The sequence below is a fragment of the Pollicipes pollicipes genome, unplaced genomic scaffold (genome assembly GCF_011947565.3).
Source record: "Pollicipes pollicipes isolate AB1234 unplaced genomic scaffold, Ppol_2.1 Scaffold_6176;HRSCAF=7323_pilon_pilon_pilon, whole genome shotgun sequence".
In the NCBI taxonomy this organism is placed as follows: domain Eukaryota; kingdom Metazoa; phylum Arthropoda; class Thecostraca; order Pollicipedomorpha; family Pollicipedidae; genus Pollicipes; species Pollicipes pollicipes.
Genome location: NW_023596824.1, coordinates 11,523 through 30,950, shown reverse-complemented (window position 1 = coordinate 30,950; position 19,428 = coordinate 11,523). Strand labels below are relative to the sequence as shown.

Genomic DNA, 19,428 nt, shown 5'->3' with positions numbered 1-19,428 from the left:
TTAATGCAGCTGCTGTGTAAAATTATCTGAAATATCACCTGAAAAAACTTTGCTGCTGCACATAATACGTTTATACAGTGATACATTATACAGCCGCTTGTCTAGACCATATTCACTCTGCTGAGGGACGGTACGACACTGCGACTCCCGCCAGCGTAGGGTTACGAACGCCAGCCCACGTTTAGAGGGCGAGCGATGATAGTCATTTGGATTATTTTTGAAGTTAGCACTCTGAGAGCTAATGTTAACCCGTGAACAGGTCCTTTTCACCGCTGAGCAGGTCCCTTTCACCGGAGAGCAGGTCATTGTTACCGGTGAGCAGGTCATTTTTACCGGTGAGCGGGTCATTTTTGCCGGTGACAGGTCATTGCAAGGCGCTGACCTGTTCACCGGTGAACAAGGAGCATCTGTATCCCGGCACGGTGTCACCAAATGACCGGTCCTAATGCAACCAACCTTGGGCCTGCAGGCTGAGCCTCGACATTGCCTTCTGCTGTATATACAACACAAACAGTATCGCCAGGCGCTGCGTGATTCGCCAGACGACCCTGGGTTAGACCAGACCAGAAGCCTGCTCGGTACTGCGGGCCGCTTAGACCAGACCAGAAGCCTGCTCGGTACTGCGGGCCGCTCAGACCGGACCAGAAGCCTGCTCGGTACTGCGGGCCGCTCAGACCAGACCAGAAACCTTCCCAGCACTGCGGGCCGCCCAGACCAGACCAGAAACCTTCCTGGCACTGCGGGCCGCTTTCTTGTCTGCTCCCTGTTCGTACCACCACGCCTCCAGACGGAACGAGATTGCACGCTGGGGAGAGATTTAAGAACTTTTTAGAACTTAATGAAACTTTTGTTTCTACGTTACTCCGCTCAAGCTGTTACTCGGATTTATTTCCTCTTGCACCACGGTCACGATCAGTTTGCAATCTTAGATGGATGTCAGCAAATGACGCCTCTGAAAATGCCCAACTGTTTGCTGAACCCGCAAATGTTGCCCCACAACAAACTGAAACCAGTATCTTCTGTTCCCTGACAGGCTCATCGAAGGCAGGATCCTCTGTTCCCTAAAAGTATCGCTGATCTTTTGTCCCTGACAGTCTCGCCGAAGCCAGGATCTTCTATGCTCTGACAGTCTCGCCGAAGCCAGGATCACCTATCCTCTGACAGTCTCGCCGAAGCCAGGATCTTCTGTCCCCCGATAGGCTCACAGAGACCAAGATCTTCTGTCCCCCGACAGGCTCACCTAGCCGCTCATTTAAAACCTTGTAAAAGTACAAAGCGCCGGCATGTTACGTGTTGTCCGCGGTTTATAACCTCGCATGCATGTGGCCGCTTGACAGATGTAGCGAGCGATGCTGCTGCCACGTGCTGGTTGGTTGGAACCTAGTTCGTGTGCATGTGACAGCAAAAATGCCATTCTGCTTTTTTCTTGCGAAAAGCGGGATTAGAGGCAAGCCGATTTTCCATTGTGGTAAATGTGGTCAGGGTTCCAGGATAGCGATGCATGTCAGTGTCATAGGATGGTTTTGCTGTCCTGGCATGATCGGCACAGCTCCCAGTCCCATGATTCATTCTGGTGTTCTTAACTTGCCGGATTCCTCTAGCATGACGAGGCAGTTTGAATCACTTATGTCTTACGCGAAGCACATGGAATCCTGCTGTTTTTTGCCTTCGGTTGGTCTTCATCGACTGTCACAAGATCGAACAAGCGTAATGTTAATCTCTGTTTGAAAATCTAAGCTATTCTGAAATGTTGGCAAAGCCTGCCACAGGGCCCGCATAATGTACCCGCGCAAATCCGCAAAGGCGAGCCTGCGTTGGCTACAAGTCGTTGACGTTCAACGCACCGTTGCACTTCATCCTAGATGTATTCGCATGACTAGCGAGCACATCGAGACGTGGTGGCAAAGACGATTGGGGCTATTGGCGTTTCGGATATGATGAGTCATGTCGTGAACGTCAGGGGATGAAGGAAACATTCCAGGAAGAACGTGGCTTGCGGTTTTGACAGCTTGGTGACTGAGCAGGTACGCCTGGGGCCGAGTCAGTAGTCGCGTCGGCGCCAGGCTCATGACATACTGACCCGATGCGATTTAAAAAGGACAAAAACGTGGCTTCGAAGGAAGTTTGCGATAAAATGAATTATATTCATTTCAGCGCAGTGAGGACCCACGCAGGCGCGTCAATGCTAATGCCAAGCCGATGAAAGGGGGGGGGGGGAGCCCGTGTCATGGGTGCACGTGCCAGTGTTGAGTGTTGTGATGTGGGTGCCAGCAAATCGATAAGTTTGGGACGAATGTTGTGGGGGGTCCCGAATGCATGGAGCAAATGTGGGTTAGTTGTGCACGAGGGGCGCCCAAGGTTGATATCTAGTAGGCCGCTTGCCAGTGTAATTTACTGGTTGCGCAGTATGCCAACCAATTTGAGCGTGCATTCTTTCCATGGGGTTCAAGACAACTAACTTAACTCAATGCAGCTAGTTCCTTGCTTCCGTTTAAAAATCACGAGCTAAACGGTGGAGGTGGATTATCGTGGTTAAGGGCGCATTACTGCACACGGAAAGAGAGCTGCACGTGGTGCCTGACCGGTTCTACCATCCCGCCCAGCCAACGCCATTGGTGCCAGCCAGTTCGAACTAATTTGTTCACCAGAGAGCAAAAATTTTAATTGATTGCAGTGCTGGCACAAAGGCATTCTGAGTCACCACATTGCCAAAATCAAAGCAAGCACCACATTTTTTCCTTAAAAAGCAGACGAATGCGACGAGAGAAAAGGTGTGTGCTGCTGCGCCGGACACTTCGATGAGAGCTGCAGCCAGTCAGTCAAAACAATGGGTCATTCAAGCACTGAACGTGTTTTTAGGATTTTTCCTGCGCGGTGCAAAACCGGCGCCAAATCAGGATGGACAATCATCCTGGACAATTTTCCTCCTAAAGCGCTAAATTTCCAGTGAAGCGCCAAACAGTACACTGCCGTCGCCAGTGGCCTCCCCTGCGTGTTCCACCGACTTCGAGCATTCCATTCTCTCCCCCCCCCCCTCCCCCAGCATTCCTAGCCTCGATCAGCTTTTTTTCTCAAGTCAGCCCTAAGCTGGCGTACGTCCCCGCGACCCGCCAATAACGACTGTTGTCTGACAACGGCGCGGGGGGGGGGGGGGGGGGGTGGCGGGGGGGCTTGGGTTCCGGATATAAAGAATATTCTAGGTGGTGATAATAATACAAAACGTATCTGGCAGTGATACCTCAAACAAATTAGCAGCCAGGAGCAGGCTGTGCATGACACTCAGGAGGTGAGGAGCTTTTCATCACACACCCAGACGCTTGGACAAATGCTATATATTTTTAGGGGGTTTTTTTCCTGTGTGCGACTATCTTGCACTGCACATGGTACATAGAAACATCTCAGCAGCGTGCAGGCGATAAGAAAAAAATATATTGTGAAAAATATGGGCCTTCTTTAAAGCCCTAGCTCGCGCACTGGGCTAACGCTATCAGGGCGTCCAATCTAAAAATGACGCACGTAATTATGCCATTTTAAGATGACAACATAGGCATACAAATTCAAACCTGGATATACATGATTTTCCAGTCGAATGTTAAAAAGCCATTTCGCCACAGTTATCTGCGGCCTCTGCTGGGGTCTCTCTGCCCAGCGATTTGTGGTATAACCTGAACACGCGGAGCCTAACAGAGCGGGCCGTACCAAACGGACCGGGTCCGAGGTCTCATCTCGGAGATCGCGAGATGAGGACCTCCCTTGTGAGATCTTTCCGCTATTGCCAAGAGACGCAGGGTGGTACGAGCCGATGCATACACCATAATACATGCCTCAAGCCCCCTTTTCCTATCTATCCATCATTCATTGACAGGTGACCACGAGCGCAGACCCCTGTCGACCGCGGCACACAGAACCTTACCTAATGCCACTAGCAACCGAAACGTTTAAGGCAGCGGCACTCACAACTAACAAATGTGCTTCCTACTTAACAAAATAAAGAATGAATGGTGGCCAAAAGGGTAAAACTGCATCATTAATGCTATCATGATGATGTCGGTTAGTAAGAGAAAGATTAAAAGTAGCCAGCTCCAAGGATGGCAATTGGCTGGCGGCTTATACTATTACACGGAATGTGTTACAAAGCAGTGTCAGCGTAATGTTTCTATATCACTTGCTCATCTGGTAATGACATTCATCCCGCAATACACGTCTCGTCTTATCTCGTGATTCTGAGAAACTTTCGACGTTTCAATGTCGACATACAGTTGGATCGTTAGATGAATGACACAACACTATGATGCAAGTCCACAGCCACGAACATCAAAGCTCACAAACATTTGCTGGTAAGTTTCGGTCCTACTCGCAGCGTTTGAAAAGTTCAGCCCATGCATACATCTGCGAGATCCTGCACTAAAAGCGATTTGAGGAGGGACAGCACGCTTCTTCATTTTTAACTACCCGAACTCATCTTCTTCTGTATAGATTTGTATGGCATAATCTTAGATTTTTAGTGCCTCCACCTTCCTCACGTGGAAGAAGCTTCTTATGATGTGGTAAGCATCATACGAGTCAGAATTAGATATGAGAGCAGCCGGCTCTCTAATTCTTTTAAATATACTGCTATAACGCCTTTGCTTTTCACAGATCTTACGTGCTGCATTGAAATTTCTGGGCTTTTTCAAATGTCAAGGATGCAAAAGCTTTCTGGGTAACATGGGAAAACTTCCCGCGGGTTGTCGCCGCAGTCCAATGCATTTACATTGTCATGGTCTGATTGCCAATGCTGGCTTCATCATTCGAGGTTTTCAATTTTCCTGTCGTACACAAATTAATTCCACCTATTACCAATATTTTGAGTTACTTCTTCCTTAGCCAAATATATTTATGTTTGGGAGTGTTGTAAACCCCGCGTCTCTCCAGGGATGGAGCACAGGGATGCGCTAGGCTTTAAAGGTGTGTGGGATGGGCGAGGATGGAGCCGGTGCATGCGCGGCTGGCCAGCTGCCCGCTGCTGGTCTGCGCGGCCGGCTGGGCTTGTTAGGGCACCTCCTCAGTGTCACTGGAGACGCCTCGGCACGCGTCACCTCCACAAATAATTTGTTAACCGATTGTGAACCCAACGCCAGTCGTCTACTATTACTGGTGCGCCGAATAATGATATATCAAACAAGCAGGCAAATATCGACATTGAGAGATATTTCGACCCTTGGATATTGCACCTAATAGCAGCGAATGACAGCCTTGTCGTCGAGGTGAAGTCGTCTGCGACGTGGAACGCAGGGAAACGCTCTATGGGTGGCTCGTTTAGTGTTCGCTCAGGTGTCTGGCTGAGGTGTCCCGGTGGCTCAGTTGGTTAGAGCGCCTGGCTACCGATCTATCCAGCCGCGGCGGGATGGGTCGAGTCGCTTCAGGGCGCTCGCTGTTTGCCCTTGACAGGTATGGCCTGCGGCCGGTGGCAGCGGTCGCGCTAAAGGTCAGTTGACATCAGAGTGCAGGACGGACCGTGCCGAGCATTGCGGCACGTTAAGCTTTCGCCACAAAATTATGCCGTTGACATGGAATTGCGCGATCGGATGGTAGGGGTCAGGGCTCACACAACAAGCACTGCTTAGCGTGAGCTCTGATCCCGGAAATCCATCCATTCAAAGGTTCGGATTAAACCTTTAAAAGAAGGTGAGCAGGTATCTGGTTCTTGAAGCAGGACGTACTCCTTATACGTGATGATGCTGATGATGATTGGAGGTTAACGGCGCGCCGACTGCGATGGTCATTTTGCGTCCTTTCTTAAACGCGAGGAGGGTTGCCTGCACAACATGCTGTAAGGCACGGGAACCCTCGACATAAATGTGTGAGCATGCAGAAGTTCAAAGCGGTTCAGAAACATGTTTCTACATATTGCTGATAGCAATATGAGGATGTAGGCGGAAACCGAGGTCATGATGAAAAGTCTTATTTAGAGATGATAGAGATGGTGGTTCTGTTTAAACATTTACCAAAAACAATAAGCCAGGCACGTGCTTGCTCTTCTTTGGCATCATATGGTGATATTGGAATGGATCTGTACTGGGTGTAGAGCTGTGAACGTGCAGGCTGCGTGTTAAACAAATTTTTTTGCCGATGCCTTAGCCTACTTGTGAAATACAGCGGTTCTGACAGACGTGTTTTCGTTTTCATGTAGATGAACTGTTCAACGTTTGGAATGGAACAACGAGCGCAGCAAATTTGGGTGGTTATGAAGGGGCGAAGCTGGCGATTGAGCGGTTTTGAACCACACACTTAGGAATTGGGCCCTATGCGAACGAGAGTGACGAGACTACTGCAGTGAGATTCTAGTTCCAGTCCTTCAACGAATCGTAAGCTGTTAATCGCTGCGCAGGTCCTGAGTCCTAAGTCCTGAGTCCTCAGTCCTCGAACGAAAATCCCTCGGTTCGTGGCAGACTTGTGTTTAAACCCCAGGCAAGTCATAAATCGACTCATGAGTCGATCGTTTTTGGATGAGTTGTGAACTGAATCGATTCGTTGGAAAAATGTCGTTTTGGGTCGTGACATGAATTACATTCTTCATAATTTCATGGACCGAATGGTGAGTCAATATTAGTTACGATGTTGTGTCAACGAGTCATATGGTTCAAATGCAAATGGCAGCACCAGTAAGCACAGCACACCCCATACAAATCAATAAACCATTGCGGAGTGATAAAAAGCCTAGCATGCAGCACTACTTGTAAAGCTTTTGCAAAATCAACTCAAGATTTGCTATTGTAGTTTATGAGCAGTAATCACAATATTGTTCATCCTCAAATTCATCCTGAGAGTTTGCCAGATCTCAGGTAGAAACCAAAGGATATTGTATGGTACAAACTCCTACAACGCTATATCCTATCCTAAAATCAGTGAAAAATTTGTCTGCTTCCTATAAACTTAAATAGCCATACTTAATTGTCAATTTTCACAAAAATGAGCTAATGCATACCTAGCCCCTCCTTAACTACCACTTGGACCTCCGAAAGCTTGATTTAAGCATGATTTTGCTGAGGCTATATGATATAAGCAGCAGGGTCGTCTTGCCTCACATGCGCATTGCATGTCGCGCATGATCTCACCGGACATCATCCCTAACTATTTCCACGCAACACGCAGCTTGTGAGAGTTTGCCTCTAACTTACGTAGTCTTGGAATGCTGGTAAAGTGGCGCACATTACTAATGTACACGGGGCGCAGAAGCCTGTTTTGACTCGTAACCCATCATAGAGTAACCTGATAGATGAGTTTAAGGTATGGTAAGGTAAGGGAGGCATCCCAGTGGAAACGACAGTTGACGTCTAGGTTAGTCTATCTCTTGTTCAGTTGTTCAGAGTTCACTCCAGCTCATCTTCAGTTCCTTGCTGTCTGGAAGACATGAGTCGAGTAAAGTTTATTTTTGCTGGGATTGCTTGTGAGGTTTGTGAGAAGCGCAGCTGTAATTGGTAATACTTATTAAATTCAGGTATGTGGACAAGGTTATATTGTGTTTGTATTTTGCGGTGGTAAAACCTGCCGATTTGATGGATAAGGTCGGCGATAAAAATGCATATATTCACAAGAAGCTTGGGGCCAAAATGTTTTTGGACAGCAAATTTTGCTGACGGCCAAGACGAAAAAATGCAATGCTGTGACCCCATGCTATGCAAAATGCAATGCAAATGCAGTGACCCCATGTTGTGCAAAACATAACATGGGGTCTCCATACATAGATGTTATGTGTCCATGGTAACAAATTTCGTCACACAACACATGCGGTGTAGGTGTACTTTCCTACCTAACGTTAGAAAAAATCATTGCACACCATTCGTCGTGTTTAAGGCGGTACAAATCGTAAATAATCTCAAAACAGGTAGAATCATGCTCCTACCTTTGAATTTCAATAACTTCGATGGCGGGCTCCCGAGCGCCGCGCGCACCGCACCGCCTGGACTCCCCAGCGCCGTTTATGCGTTGCCGTTGCGTAAATACAATATTTCTGCTTACCAAGACCTGTACAAAATGTACGGGACCAAGGTAAACCATTCGTCGTGTTTAAGGCGGAACATATCGTAAGTAATTGCAAAACAGATAGAATCATGCTCATACCCTCGAATTTTCATAAATAAGATAGCGAGTTCCCGAGCGCCGCACGCACTGCACCGCACCGCCTCGACTCCCAAGCGCCGTTTCTGCGTTGTTGCGAAAGCACAATATTTCTGCTTATCAAGAACCATAAAACATGTACGGGACTAAGGTAACAATAATAAAGCAACCAAAATCGTTTCTTATCGAGTATAGGTACATTTATGAAACACACAGGTCAGAATAGTCCAGAACATATCCTAAAGTAGCCTAACCTAACCAAACCTAACCTAACCTAACCTAACCTAACCTAACCTAACCTAAGCTAGCCTAACCTATCCTAGCCTAACCTAAACTAACCTAACCTAACCTAACCTAACCTAACCTAACCTAACCTAGCCTAACCTAACCTAACCTAACCTCCCCACCCTATATCCCCTTCAACCCAGCATCCCATAGCTAAGCTAAGCTAAGCTAGCCTGACCTGACCTGACCTGACCTGACCTGACCTGACCTGACCTGACCTAACCTAACCTAACCTAACCTAACCTAACCTAACCTAACCTAACCTAACCTAACCTAACCTAACCAAACCTAACCTAACCTAACCTAACCTAACCAAACCTGAGCTTAGATATAAGCTCATAGACCTTATGAGCTTAGATATAAGCTAATAGACCAGAACCTAAGCTTAGCTAAGCTAACCTAACCTAACCTAACAAACCTATCCTAACCTAACCTAACCTAACCTAACCTAACCTCCCCACCCTATATCCCCTTCAACCCAGCATCCCATTGGCGTCCATGTTCCATGCCATATATAGGTGCCATATAGTGAGCTTTTATTTAGCTGTCATGTTCTCATTTTGCTTTACATTCCCCACCCAATCTCCCTGCAACCCATGGTCCCGTTGGCGTCGAGGATCAAATTTCATGGATTCTTGTTACCTTGGCCCGGTACATTTTTATGGTTCTTGATGCTGCTTGATGCACAGTAATGTTGTGACCCGCGCAGTAATGGCGCCGGTGTCGCGGGTGCTGTGTGTGTGCGGCGCTCGGGAGTTCGCCATCGTAATTATAAAAAATTGAAGGCAAGATTATGAATCTACCTGTTTTGTGATCATTTACGATATGTCCTGCCTTAAACACGACGAATGGTTTACTTTGGCCCCGTACATTTTGTAGAGTTCTTGGTAAGCAGAAATATTGTATTTACGCAACGGCACCGCATAAACGGCGCTAGGGAGTCCAGGCGGTGCGGTGCGCGCGGCGCTCGGGGTTCCGCCATCGAAGTTATTGAAATTCGAAGGTAGGAGCATGATTCTACCTGTTTTGAGATTATTCACGATATGTCCTGCCTTAAACACGACGAATGGTGTACAATGATTTTTTCTAACGTTAGGTAGGAAAGTACACCCTGACCACACAAGCAAACGTTTCCATAAATACTTTTTACCGTACTCTGCTGCACACTGGTATCTTTCCTAGATTTTAATCCAGCCCGGTGACCAAACTTATCCTCTGATTTTTAGTTGCCCGACTTGATAACAGATCGGAGACAAAGCAGTGTATTTCCTATGGTCGGATTGGTCGGCTGATTCGCTGTTTTTAACAGCCGACCCTCAGTGTCCAAACTAGACAGTATAAAGTACTGAAACAGATCTAGATATGGGGATTCGTCTGGCTGCAAGGGCGTGTTTTGATAATTGCGATGCGACTGATATGAGGTGGGCGGTGACTTTCAGTGCACTGCAACTTTGCAATCGGCATTCGCATTGCAGTGTCATGAACACCCGCCCAGGATTCGATTTCTGGCTTTGTTTACTTCGTTGGCTGTGCCGCGATTCAGCATCCTGTTCTCAGCGGGTCCCGACGAGTCCTGTTCTCCATCCTGTTCTCAGCGGGTCTGAAGACAATGCTGGTTATTTCCCGATGATAACACCCCTACGGTAACAGGAAAGCTCTGCAAGCTATTCATGCTGCAGCGCTCATTCATAGTGCATATTTTCCTTGCACATGTGAGCATGGCATTGCATGGATTCAAATATGGCATGTTTCATGACTGTTTTTGCTAACACTGAATTCTAAAATTGTCCTCATGGAACCATTAGCATAATCACTGTGTACATTTAAGTACAGGCTGTGAAGGCAGACAACCTGCCTTATACGCAGTCTTCACCGATAGTAGAAATTAATATATTTTGCGTGGTGGTGGCATAATGACAGGAGTGCCAATTTTTATTCATGGTTAGGGAACATAGCAACCCATGGATCATGGTCAGTAAATTAAGTCCAGAGAAGGTTTTGTGTCATAGGAAGCTTTAATCTCATATCTTGTGTGATTTTACATCTAGAAATGTTGGCTGGGGGAGGAAGCAATTAGCATTGAGGGGGATCAACCCAACATAGATATTGGGTGGTGCCCCAGAAAATAATTTGAATTGGTACTCCTGCATCATATATGACAGACATCACAGAAAACCTTAGGTTTCCATGCTACTTGCATGCAAAGGGCAATTTGGGCTTGCTGACTGAATGCCTACCAATGTTTAGATGTTAGTAATTAAATCTGTCATTCCGCTGCAGCAGTTAATACTTTCATGGCCCGGAATGCAGATTTTGGCCTCGTGGAAGCCTTCATATCTAACATCATTCCTAGTGCCGCTTGCTACTGGTTTGGAATCTGCCATGCATTTAGCTGCCCTGGCTATCGAGGCCTTTCATTGCTTTTTTTGCGGTCGACGAAAGCAAATCCAGTCGTGGATCAAGTTTAAACGTGAGGCCCCGACGAGTCCGGAGGGTGAAAGAAGATTTCTATTGTGATTGGACTATCTCATATGCTTAGAGCATGTGCGCCGGCTTTTCCAACAGCAGCCATTGTTCCGACATTTGTTCAAGGGCAGTGTATGACTGAACGTCTGGGTTATGTGCATAATATTGAAAACTGCAGTAATGAAAGACACTTTCGGTGATACGCTGATTACCGATGACGCTACCGGGCATGAACTGAATGACCATTTTGTCCTATTGTATTGCGTTACGCTGCTGGCGACAATTTTTCCTCCGAAGATGTGGTCGGCGACGAAACGTATACTTTTACCACCCCTGCCCGCGCCAGCCCTAGGTCGCCGCGCGGTGTTGCACAGTCAGATAAACACAGGTGTTATATGTGAACTGATGATGACGACACTGGACAGTGCTGGTAAGAAAGGGGGGGCAAGGTGAGGGGGGGGGGGGCGTGCAATAGCCGAGGGTCCCTATTAATATTGGGGGAAGGTGGAAAGCAACATCTTGTTTCGATTTATGTCGGCAAATCTTGTTGATTTTGGCGAGTAAATCTCCATTATGTGCTGTGCTGTTCTGTGCTATCCTCTTCTTTTCTACCCTGTCACGTCATGTCAGCTCCGGGCCTGTCTCGATTTATCTTGTCTCCTGTTCTGCCCTGCCATATCCTGTCCTGTGCTATTAACTATCCCTTCTTCCTGTTCTACCTTGTTCTCTTTCATTCTGCCCCGGATGCTAACCCGTTGCCTAACCCGTTCCTATCCTATTGCCTCACGTCATCCATCTCCTGTCTTCTGGCTTCCATGTCATGCCCAGTGAGGTAAGAACGTCTGTGGAGATTGGGGACAGAAAGCTTGATTTGGCCCGTTCTTTATATGTACTGCGTCCCAATGCATTTGTGTCTTAGCCAATGTTGTCTACAGAATACTTGCCTTTTAAATCTTCCAATCCAAAATATCATTTCAGGTCAGGTTGTGTCGTCTAGATTCCAGTGTCACTCCTCTAATCCTGACTTGTCCCCGCCATCCCCCCCAAAAAATGATAACGCCCACGCCCAAGAAAGTCAAAAATTATTTCATATCGCGTTTCCTTAAACATGTTGATCAAAATCAATGAATGCTTCAAATAATAAGGAGCTTCAAATAACTTCAGCTCCTGGTTTTTCGGCATTATGAGTTAAAAGTTTGTTTGCAGAATAAGCAGCCTTTAATGTACCTTGGGATGCTGGTTATTCGTCGTTTTAGTGGTTAGTATCAATTATATTACCTGTACTTAATATTTCGACCTGTTACTCGAATTGTACACTATTCTCTCCGGTCCTGTTCCGTTCTACTGATGGGTCAACAGCATCTACTTCTCCACGCCAGTCACCTCTGTGTTCAATGTGCATTATTATGTGCGTCAATTTTGTGCTAACAGCAGTAAATGCCTGGGAGCACAGTTACAAAACTTTCCTAATTTATGCCTATGCAGCACATTTCGTTAGCGCAAGCGTTTTTCTATCTATAGAAATAGATCTGCTTGCTCGTGTAGTTGTATGGCCTTGGTCCGTTTGTAAGCCGATTGCGGCCGAACTTTCCTCCTTCTGCGGCGCATGTCATGAGGCGCCGCGCCGGCAGTCGGCCGGGAGGACACCGAGTGAACGCGCAGTAGGGGCTGGCGGCGGCGGAGACCAGCGGCTGAACACGACACTGCAGCAAGCTGCGGCTGTAGCAAGTACGGTGCTTCTTAACTGACATAGACGTTCACATCAGGTGTGCATTATCTGCTTAAGATGCTAGCCTTAGTAGGCGATATCCCTGTAAACTATCCCTGTGTCTTGCATCAAAGACTGCGCGTAAGCTTCCATCATGCAATGCTGTCTCAGTTAGTGCTGTTTTTAACACCTACGCTGTCATCTTCGGATAATCATGTAGCTGTATGTGAATGTGTCTGGCTCACGCCCGGTGCTTGACTGGCATTCTGACTCGCCTCGATGGTGTGAGGCTAATGGGTCACATTCAACACAGTACTGTCACCGGGCGGCCGATGGCCCCAAGCGGCAATGTTTGCCATGTGCCGACCTTACTTGCCAGATAAAAGTCATGCCGATCGTGTTTGTCACACATAATCTGTACACGCTGCACATAAACTGTACACGCTAAATATAAATGTTTAGATCACACATAGACAACGTTCTTTATTGAAAACCCCGTTATTTGAATGTGGACCATGTGTATTGCGTATAGACTGCACATCACATATGACCAGTATATGTCAGGCATAACCTGTGTACATCACATATAGACGGCGTATGTCACATGACCGTGTACGTCACATAAATAGGGCATGTTCACCGTCGTAGTGACGCTGTTGTTTGTGCTACAAATCAGCCGTTGACGCCATTTGAAATACCATGAAGGCAACGCGAAGACCTCTTTAGTCGCGTGCGAAACGCAAGCGCCGCAGGACGGCAAAATAGCTGACAACGGTCATGCAGGCATTATGGCAACAGTTAAGATAAAGATCATTGTGTATGTTAATTATGTATGTGTAGATCACTGATAAGCGGCGTTAGTCGCAGGGAGCTGTGGCAGCGGCGGATGGTCTACTGGTAGACAGCATAGCTCACACGGAGCTGCGGACGATTCGCTGATAAACGGCGTTAGTCGCAGGGAGCTGTGGCAGCGGCGGACGATCAATGAAGACGATCCAGTTTTGAGTAATGAAGTCTCAGGCTGACCGAGTTGTCATATCAATCAACCGGAACTGGTATAGTTTCAGCGGTCCCGGTTGGCCCGGCCTGTGGCCGCACTGTGTTCACGTTTGTCGTGCTAGCCTACATTCCAGTAGTGCTGTTCCCGTCGCCGCGTAGGTTTCAGGACCGGATAGCAAACCTATTGAGGCAATCCTGCAGTAGATAAGACAGTAGTATTAGCTTTATTCCTCGGAAAAACCAGGACAATGGAGATATAGTCAGACTGATGTTTCGACAACATGCCTTTATCGAAACAATAGCAAAAGCGAATTCAAAATTGACGATAGATAGGCAATTCAAAATGCCGAAATTCAAAATAGTCAATTTTGAAGTCACTTCTGCTATTGTTTCGTTAAAAGCACGTTGCCGAAATATGAACTCAACTATGTCTCCATATTCCCGGTTTTTCCGAGGAATAAGACTAATAATACGGTCTTATCTATGTGAATGATGCTCCTCGCTAATGCACTGAACAACTTACGTATTCCTGCAGTATCTTCAGGCCCTTAAAATGGAAGCCCCTTGATGAGGCTTCTGCGTAGATGCGCTATCACTACAATTTTGTCTGCTCATTTGGTTGAAAAAGAAAAAAAGGTTAATGCTGTAAAACGTTGAAAAGCTCGGGTTGAAAACTGATTTAGGTCTCGAAGACCAGGGCACGCCGTGACGTAGGGGAAAAAAATAATTCTGACGCAAAACAAAACGGACTACTTTACTGCCGAAAGGTTGGTCGACATGTGCAGGCTGTGACGCGCTATTGTACGCAGACCGTGGACTTGTGCCTGCTGGGGCGTGCTGTTGTACGCAGACCGTGGACTTGTGCCTGCTGGGGCGTGCTATTGTACGCAGACCGTGGACTTGTGCCTGCTGGGGCGTGCTGTTGTACGCAGACCGTGGACTTGTGCCTGCTGGGGCGTGCTGTTGTACGCAGACCGTGGACTTGTGCCTGCTGGGGCGTGCTGTTGTACGCAGACCGTGGACTTGTGCCTGCTGGGGCGTGCTGTTGTACGCAGGCCGTGGATTTATGCAGGCTGTGGCGTGCTATTGTGCACAGAACGTGGGCTTGTACAGGCAGTAGCGTGCTATTGTACGCGGACCGTGTACTTGTGCCGGCTGTGGCGTGCTATTGTACACAGAACGTGGGTTTGTGCAGGCTGTAGCGTGCTACTGTACGCAGCCCGTGGATTTGTGCAGGCTGTGGCGTGCTATCGTACGCAAAGCGTAGATTGCGTGACATTTGTTAAGGGCTGATGTCAAGAGCAGATGGAAGCCTGAAGGTGACGATTTGGTGTAAGAAAATGCGCCGCCCACAAATCATTGCGCTATCGCATCACTGCCTCACGCAGAAGGCAGTGGGCCGTTTATTTACGGGGTTGGCTAACGTCACTTTCTCCAAAACTGGTCTCAAATGCAACACACCGTGACCGAAACCGAACAACACTGGGCAATGATAATGCAAACGTGCATATCCCAGCTTACTGTGACCAGCAATCACCAAAAATATTTGCGTTTTGTTTCCGATCGGTCACCGACAGTCGTCGAATACCTTTACTATCGACCAAATAAAAACATATTTTCGATTACAACTGACTGGCGTTGCCATGCAGCCGATGCCGCGGCAGCCGATGCCGCGGCAATCCAATTTGTAGATCTGTTCCCAAACGCTTAACACGCGCTCGGGTGCGGAAGTCAGTATGACCGGCTAGAAGACTTTCCGGAATGGTTTCCTTTCTAGGAAGCGCTCAATCTGATGCAACAACGGGGCGTTAGAGGACGCCATACATCTCTAGATGCTTTCTCAGGCAACACAACAATTGAATGCACAGGGCCAGGTATGAAGGTCAGACGCAGATCAAAACCAACGCCCTTTATCACTCTAAGGCTTGCTGTATGGGGTAGATTTTGGTGCTCAGTTCAAATTTACTAATGGAAGGGTCAGAACAGGACACTGACCTAAAATGACCCAGGTCAACACTTTTTTTTAGTAAGATACTGCCTAGCATTATCTTTATTGCTTATTCAAATGCAAAACCCAAAGCACTCTTATATAATTTTGGTCACCATGACCTTCGAAAGGTCAGACAAGGTAACTGAGCTCAAGTGAGCATGTGACCTTTGCTTAGAACAGGTATCTAGGTTCTGAGGGTACTTAGCTTTACCTGGAGTTTAACTAGTTCAACTTTACTAGAGTTTAACTTTACTAGCTTAACCAGGAGTTTTACCATGTTTGACATTTGCCCCGGAGGTTATGGCCTATGGATCTCAAGCTTTAACCCAAGTTAGTTCACGTGCTGGCCAACACACCCTGTGTAATGTGGTGTCTCTACTCGGTTAGTTCCTGAGATCTTAGCGAGGTCAAATTGGCCCCCACCCGAGCGAAGGGCACCCAACCGGCCACCCGGTCGCGTGTTAGGGTTCGATGCACCTGTGTCGAATAAATTCATGCGCTGATATGCACCGTATGTATTGGCTTCCGAAGAAAATGGTCCCATTCAGTATAATGTAATAGTGCATCATATAGTATAGACCATATCATGTTGTATCATAACTAGTATGGTCATGTACATGCTTGTTGCGATCACCTCTGCGTCACCCTGCTCGCTGCACGTCTCCAAGCTCAACAGGCGTCCTCCACGTCCAGTTAATAATGCCTTAAGCTGCAACGTAATTTATAATTTTTGTCGGTAACGAGCTTCAAGCATCAAGTGAACTTCGGGTGAAAACCACCATGGACTTTACGTGGCCATGTTTGTGATATAGAATTCAAGTCGATGCAATCTTAAAAAACTGTGATGGTAGCGTAGGTCTGCGCATAACATTCATAGCCCACGTGACTGCAGTGATGCATGTCCTTCTTTTTAGATTGAAGTACACTCCCATCGACAACTGAAGAATGAGGATCACCAGCATAACCAGGATTATCTGTCTTACTCTGGTACGTATACGATTGGTCATCTGGTGCAGATTCGCCTCAACTCTAAATGGCGAGCTTTGTGCTAAGCATTGTACTAACGGCATGATGCATGTTTTCAACCACTCTTGTGTAAGACAGGAGCGCAGGAGGTTCCAATAAGTGGAAAGGTCATTTGCTGTGCCGGCCATCTCCTGTGCCGGCCGTTTCCTGTGCCAGCCGATCGCAGGACGAGAGCGTGCATGCAAACAAATTTCTTGCATCTGCCACAGGTGATCCTGGAGTTGACCGCGTCGTCACCTCTCCCCCAGAGTGAGTCGCCGCTGTTTCCACATGGCCTAAACAGAAAGCCATGTCGATCATTGCGGGCAATAAAAGGCCTTAACGAGGTGCAATAATGCCTTGACACAATCGGCGCAGCTTAAGTCAGTGTGGATCAGCATGCCTGCTTTTTTCAAAACGAGTTATGTGCAGTATGTCCCAACTGATAATTATCAACGTGACTGCAGTGATGCACGATTATGCGCGAGGTTGACATTGTTTCCTAACGTCGGCCGTCCGCGGGCTGAGCTTTGTGTTCTCCCGTCCACAGGCGGGGTAAGCGCGGGCCTCCGGCTCCGGCCCCCACCAAACCAGTTCTGGGTCTCACTCTGGAAATCCCAACGCCTCAGCCTTGGCCGCCGCAGAACAGGACGTCCAAAAAGTGCCGATTCCCCAGCCGGCAATCCCGTCGCTAAAACATTCGGCAACAGGACTGAAACGCCGCCAGTGCCCTCAGGTTTCCTGACTAGAGTAAACAACGCTCTGTGCTTTTTAGCCGTTTTCAGTTCATCCATAGCATTTTTAACCTGGTCTTCACTAGTTTGGCAGATGTGTTTTTGATGACTACGTAACCAGTATGACAGGGAACTTAAACTCGGCTGCCGTGGTATGAAACACGCACCCACGGCAGTGGTAGATTCAAACCCCCAGCAGTCACGCCTATGTTGTGTCAGTCAGTCACAGCCAGCCGGACTGTAAGCCAACGCCAAACTGGCGAGGCCTGGACGCCGAACACCGGCTGGTTAGCACGGCTTGCCACCGGACGGTGAGTATAGAAAACAGCCGGGAACCGGCTCAGCGCTGGACTGGCTGAACAAATCTGCATATGCGGATCCTCTCCACGCATTTAATATTCCGACATGCTCGCTGCATTGCCCCTCCGACCCACACATTTTATGTCACTTGTACAATGTGCCAGTGACCTGGACCTTCCCAGTACGTGAATTATGTCCTAAAAAGACCGCTTACCTGTGACATATGTCCACAGGGCTTAAAGACACCAAATGACCTGCTGACCTGGAATAATCGGCCCAACCTGGCTACGCTGGCCCTGGGGAACTTGGCCGTCCAGCAATTAGGCCTAATGCAGAACAACCCGTCGAGATTCTCGGGCTTACAGGCGAGATTCTCGCAGAGCTCAGACACGAACTCATCGCAGAGCAACTCGCCAAACAACCGACCAAGGTCCCAGGAGATCACCCGGCCGAGCTCCCAGCAGAGTTTCCAGCCGAGCTCCCAGCAGAGTTTGTACAACTCTGCACGGAGCCAGCCGTTCCCCCGCCGGCCGTTCTCCGGATACACTCTGCGTTGGTTCGGCTAGTCCTCCAGGACTGCTACCGAACTGTGGACAGAGTCGCCGATCCAAACACTGCGCAGCCAGACGGACCGGCCGGGACAACTTACAAAAGGCGTGCAACTGCAGGTACGCGCAAATGCAGCTGTGGTTACGAGAGGAACTACAGTGGGAGAAAGCCGAGTCAAAATACGAGCCAGGTACTCGTGCATGCAGCAGATGCACTAGCAGAACTGGATGTTGAAAGCATATGCGAAACAAATAAATCCTGCTTGCGATGCGAATAAACAAAGGCTGCTTAGCTTTGTATTCTGCTTCCAACGTGCATGTGGACAGATAGAGAAGTACAACACTTACGATAGATCAAATTTACTCCGACAAAGTCAGGGTTCGGCGCCAAGTTAGAACTGACGGAAGCGGAATGTGCGTTCCTTTTTTCTTCAGGATGAATGGAGCTAGTGAAAATGCGCTTTAAGCTTTATAGCCATCGGCATTCTGAATATTTCCAAATGCCATCTTGGGGATAAAGTGAATTTGATATCAATTCTATCACGCATTTTTTGTTTGCACCTTATTTGTTTTAACAAATTTTATTCTGAATTATTTGCAAGGGTGGCTTCTGGTTGGGGAGACTTACTGAAGCTTGTAGCGTTCAGACCGGCCACCGCTTGGGCCGTGCCATTTCAGTTCATCAGGGCATTTATCATCATCATTATTTCATTACATCCTTTTTTACATCATTGCATTACATTACATTACATCATTCATTACATTCATAACATCAACATCATCATATCATGTCATTATCATTAGGACATCAGATCATCAGGGAACAGGACAGGACATCAGATTAGATCATCATCATCAGTAGGCTGTGACCTTATGGCCAAACAGGTCCGCGAAGCACTATGCACGCCGCACAGTGCTGTGGAGCGGTCGCTCCCAGCCAAAGGGACGCTGGCCAGTTACCAGCTGACTTTTCCCAGTCATTTCGGGCTACCAGTACACTCACTCTGGGGACTATTCCGACCGCCTCGGGGTTGACACACGCCCGAGGACAGATGAGGAAAGGCGAGGATAGATCAGATAGATCTATAGATCAGATAGATCAGATAGATCAGATAGGACAGATGAGGGAAAATCAACTTCGCCATCTTCTTGCATCACATTTAAGCGGTAAGTTGCCAAAGGACCAGTTTTGGTACGGCTATCACCAAGAAAACGAGACAAATAAACCAAAAGACAACCGAATGGACCGGTAACCTTCTTAGTTGCACTCGTGCACGATGGGAATACCCCTCA

At 47.7% G+C, this 19,428-nt stretch overlaps 1 protein-coding gene across 4 annotated transcripts; it reads left to right on the top strand.

The window, feature by feature from the left end:
* The first annotated feature begins 7,205 nt into the window (after positions 1-7,205).
* Positions 7,206-18,418, top strand: LOC119106835 (uncharacterized). Of its 4 annotated transcripts, none has more exons than XM_037230175.1 (5): positions 7,206-7,279; positions 16,463-16,535; positions 16,784-16,823; positions 17,104-17,108; positions 17,821-18,418. In XM_037230175.1, the coding sequence occupies exons 2-5, from the start codon at positions 16,494-16,496 to the stop codon at positions 18,151-18,153; spliced, it is 420 nt and encodes a 139-aa protein (XP_037086070.1). In that variant the 5' UTR covers positions 7,206-7,279; positions 16,463-16,493; the 3' UTR covers positions 18,154-18,418. The 4 variants fall into 4 exon arrangements, with proteins under 4 accessions (XP_037086070.1, XP_037086071.1, XP_037086072.1 ...); XM_037230176.1 differs by having other exon boundaries at positions 7,237-7,320; XM_037230177.1 differs by lacking the exon at positions 7,206-7,279 and adding an exon at positions 12,488-12,617.
* Positions 18,419-19,428: the final 1,010 nt, after the last annotated feature.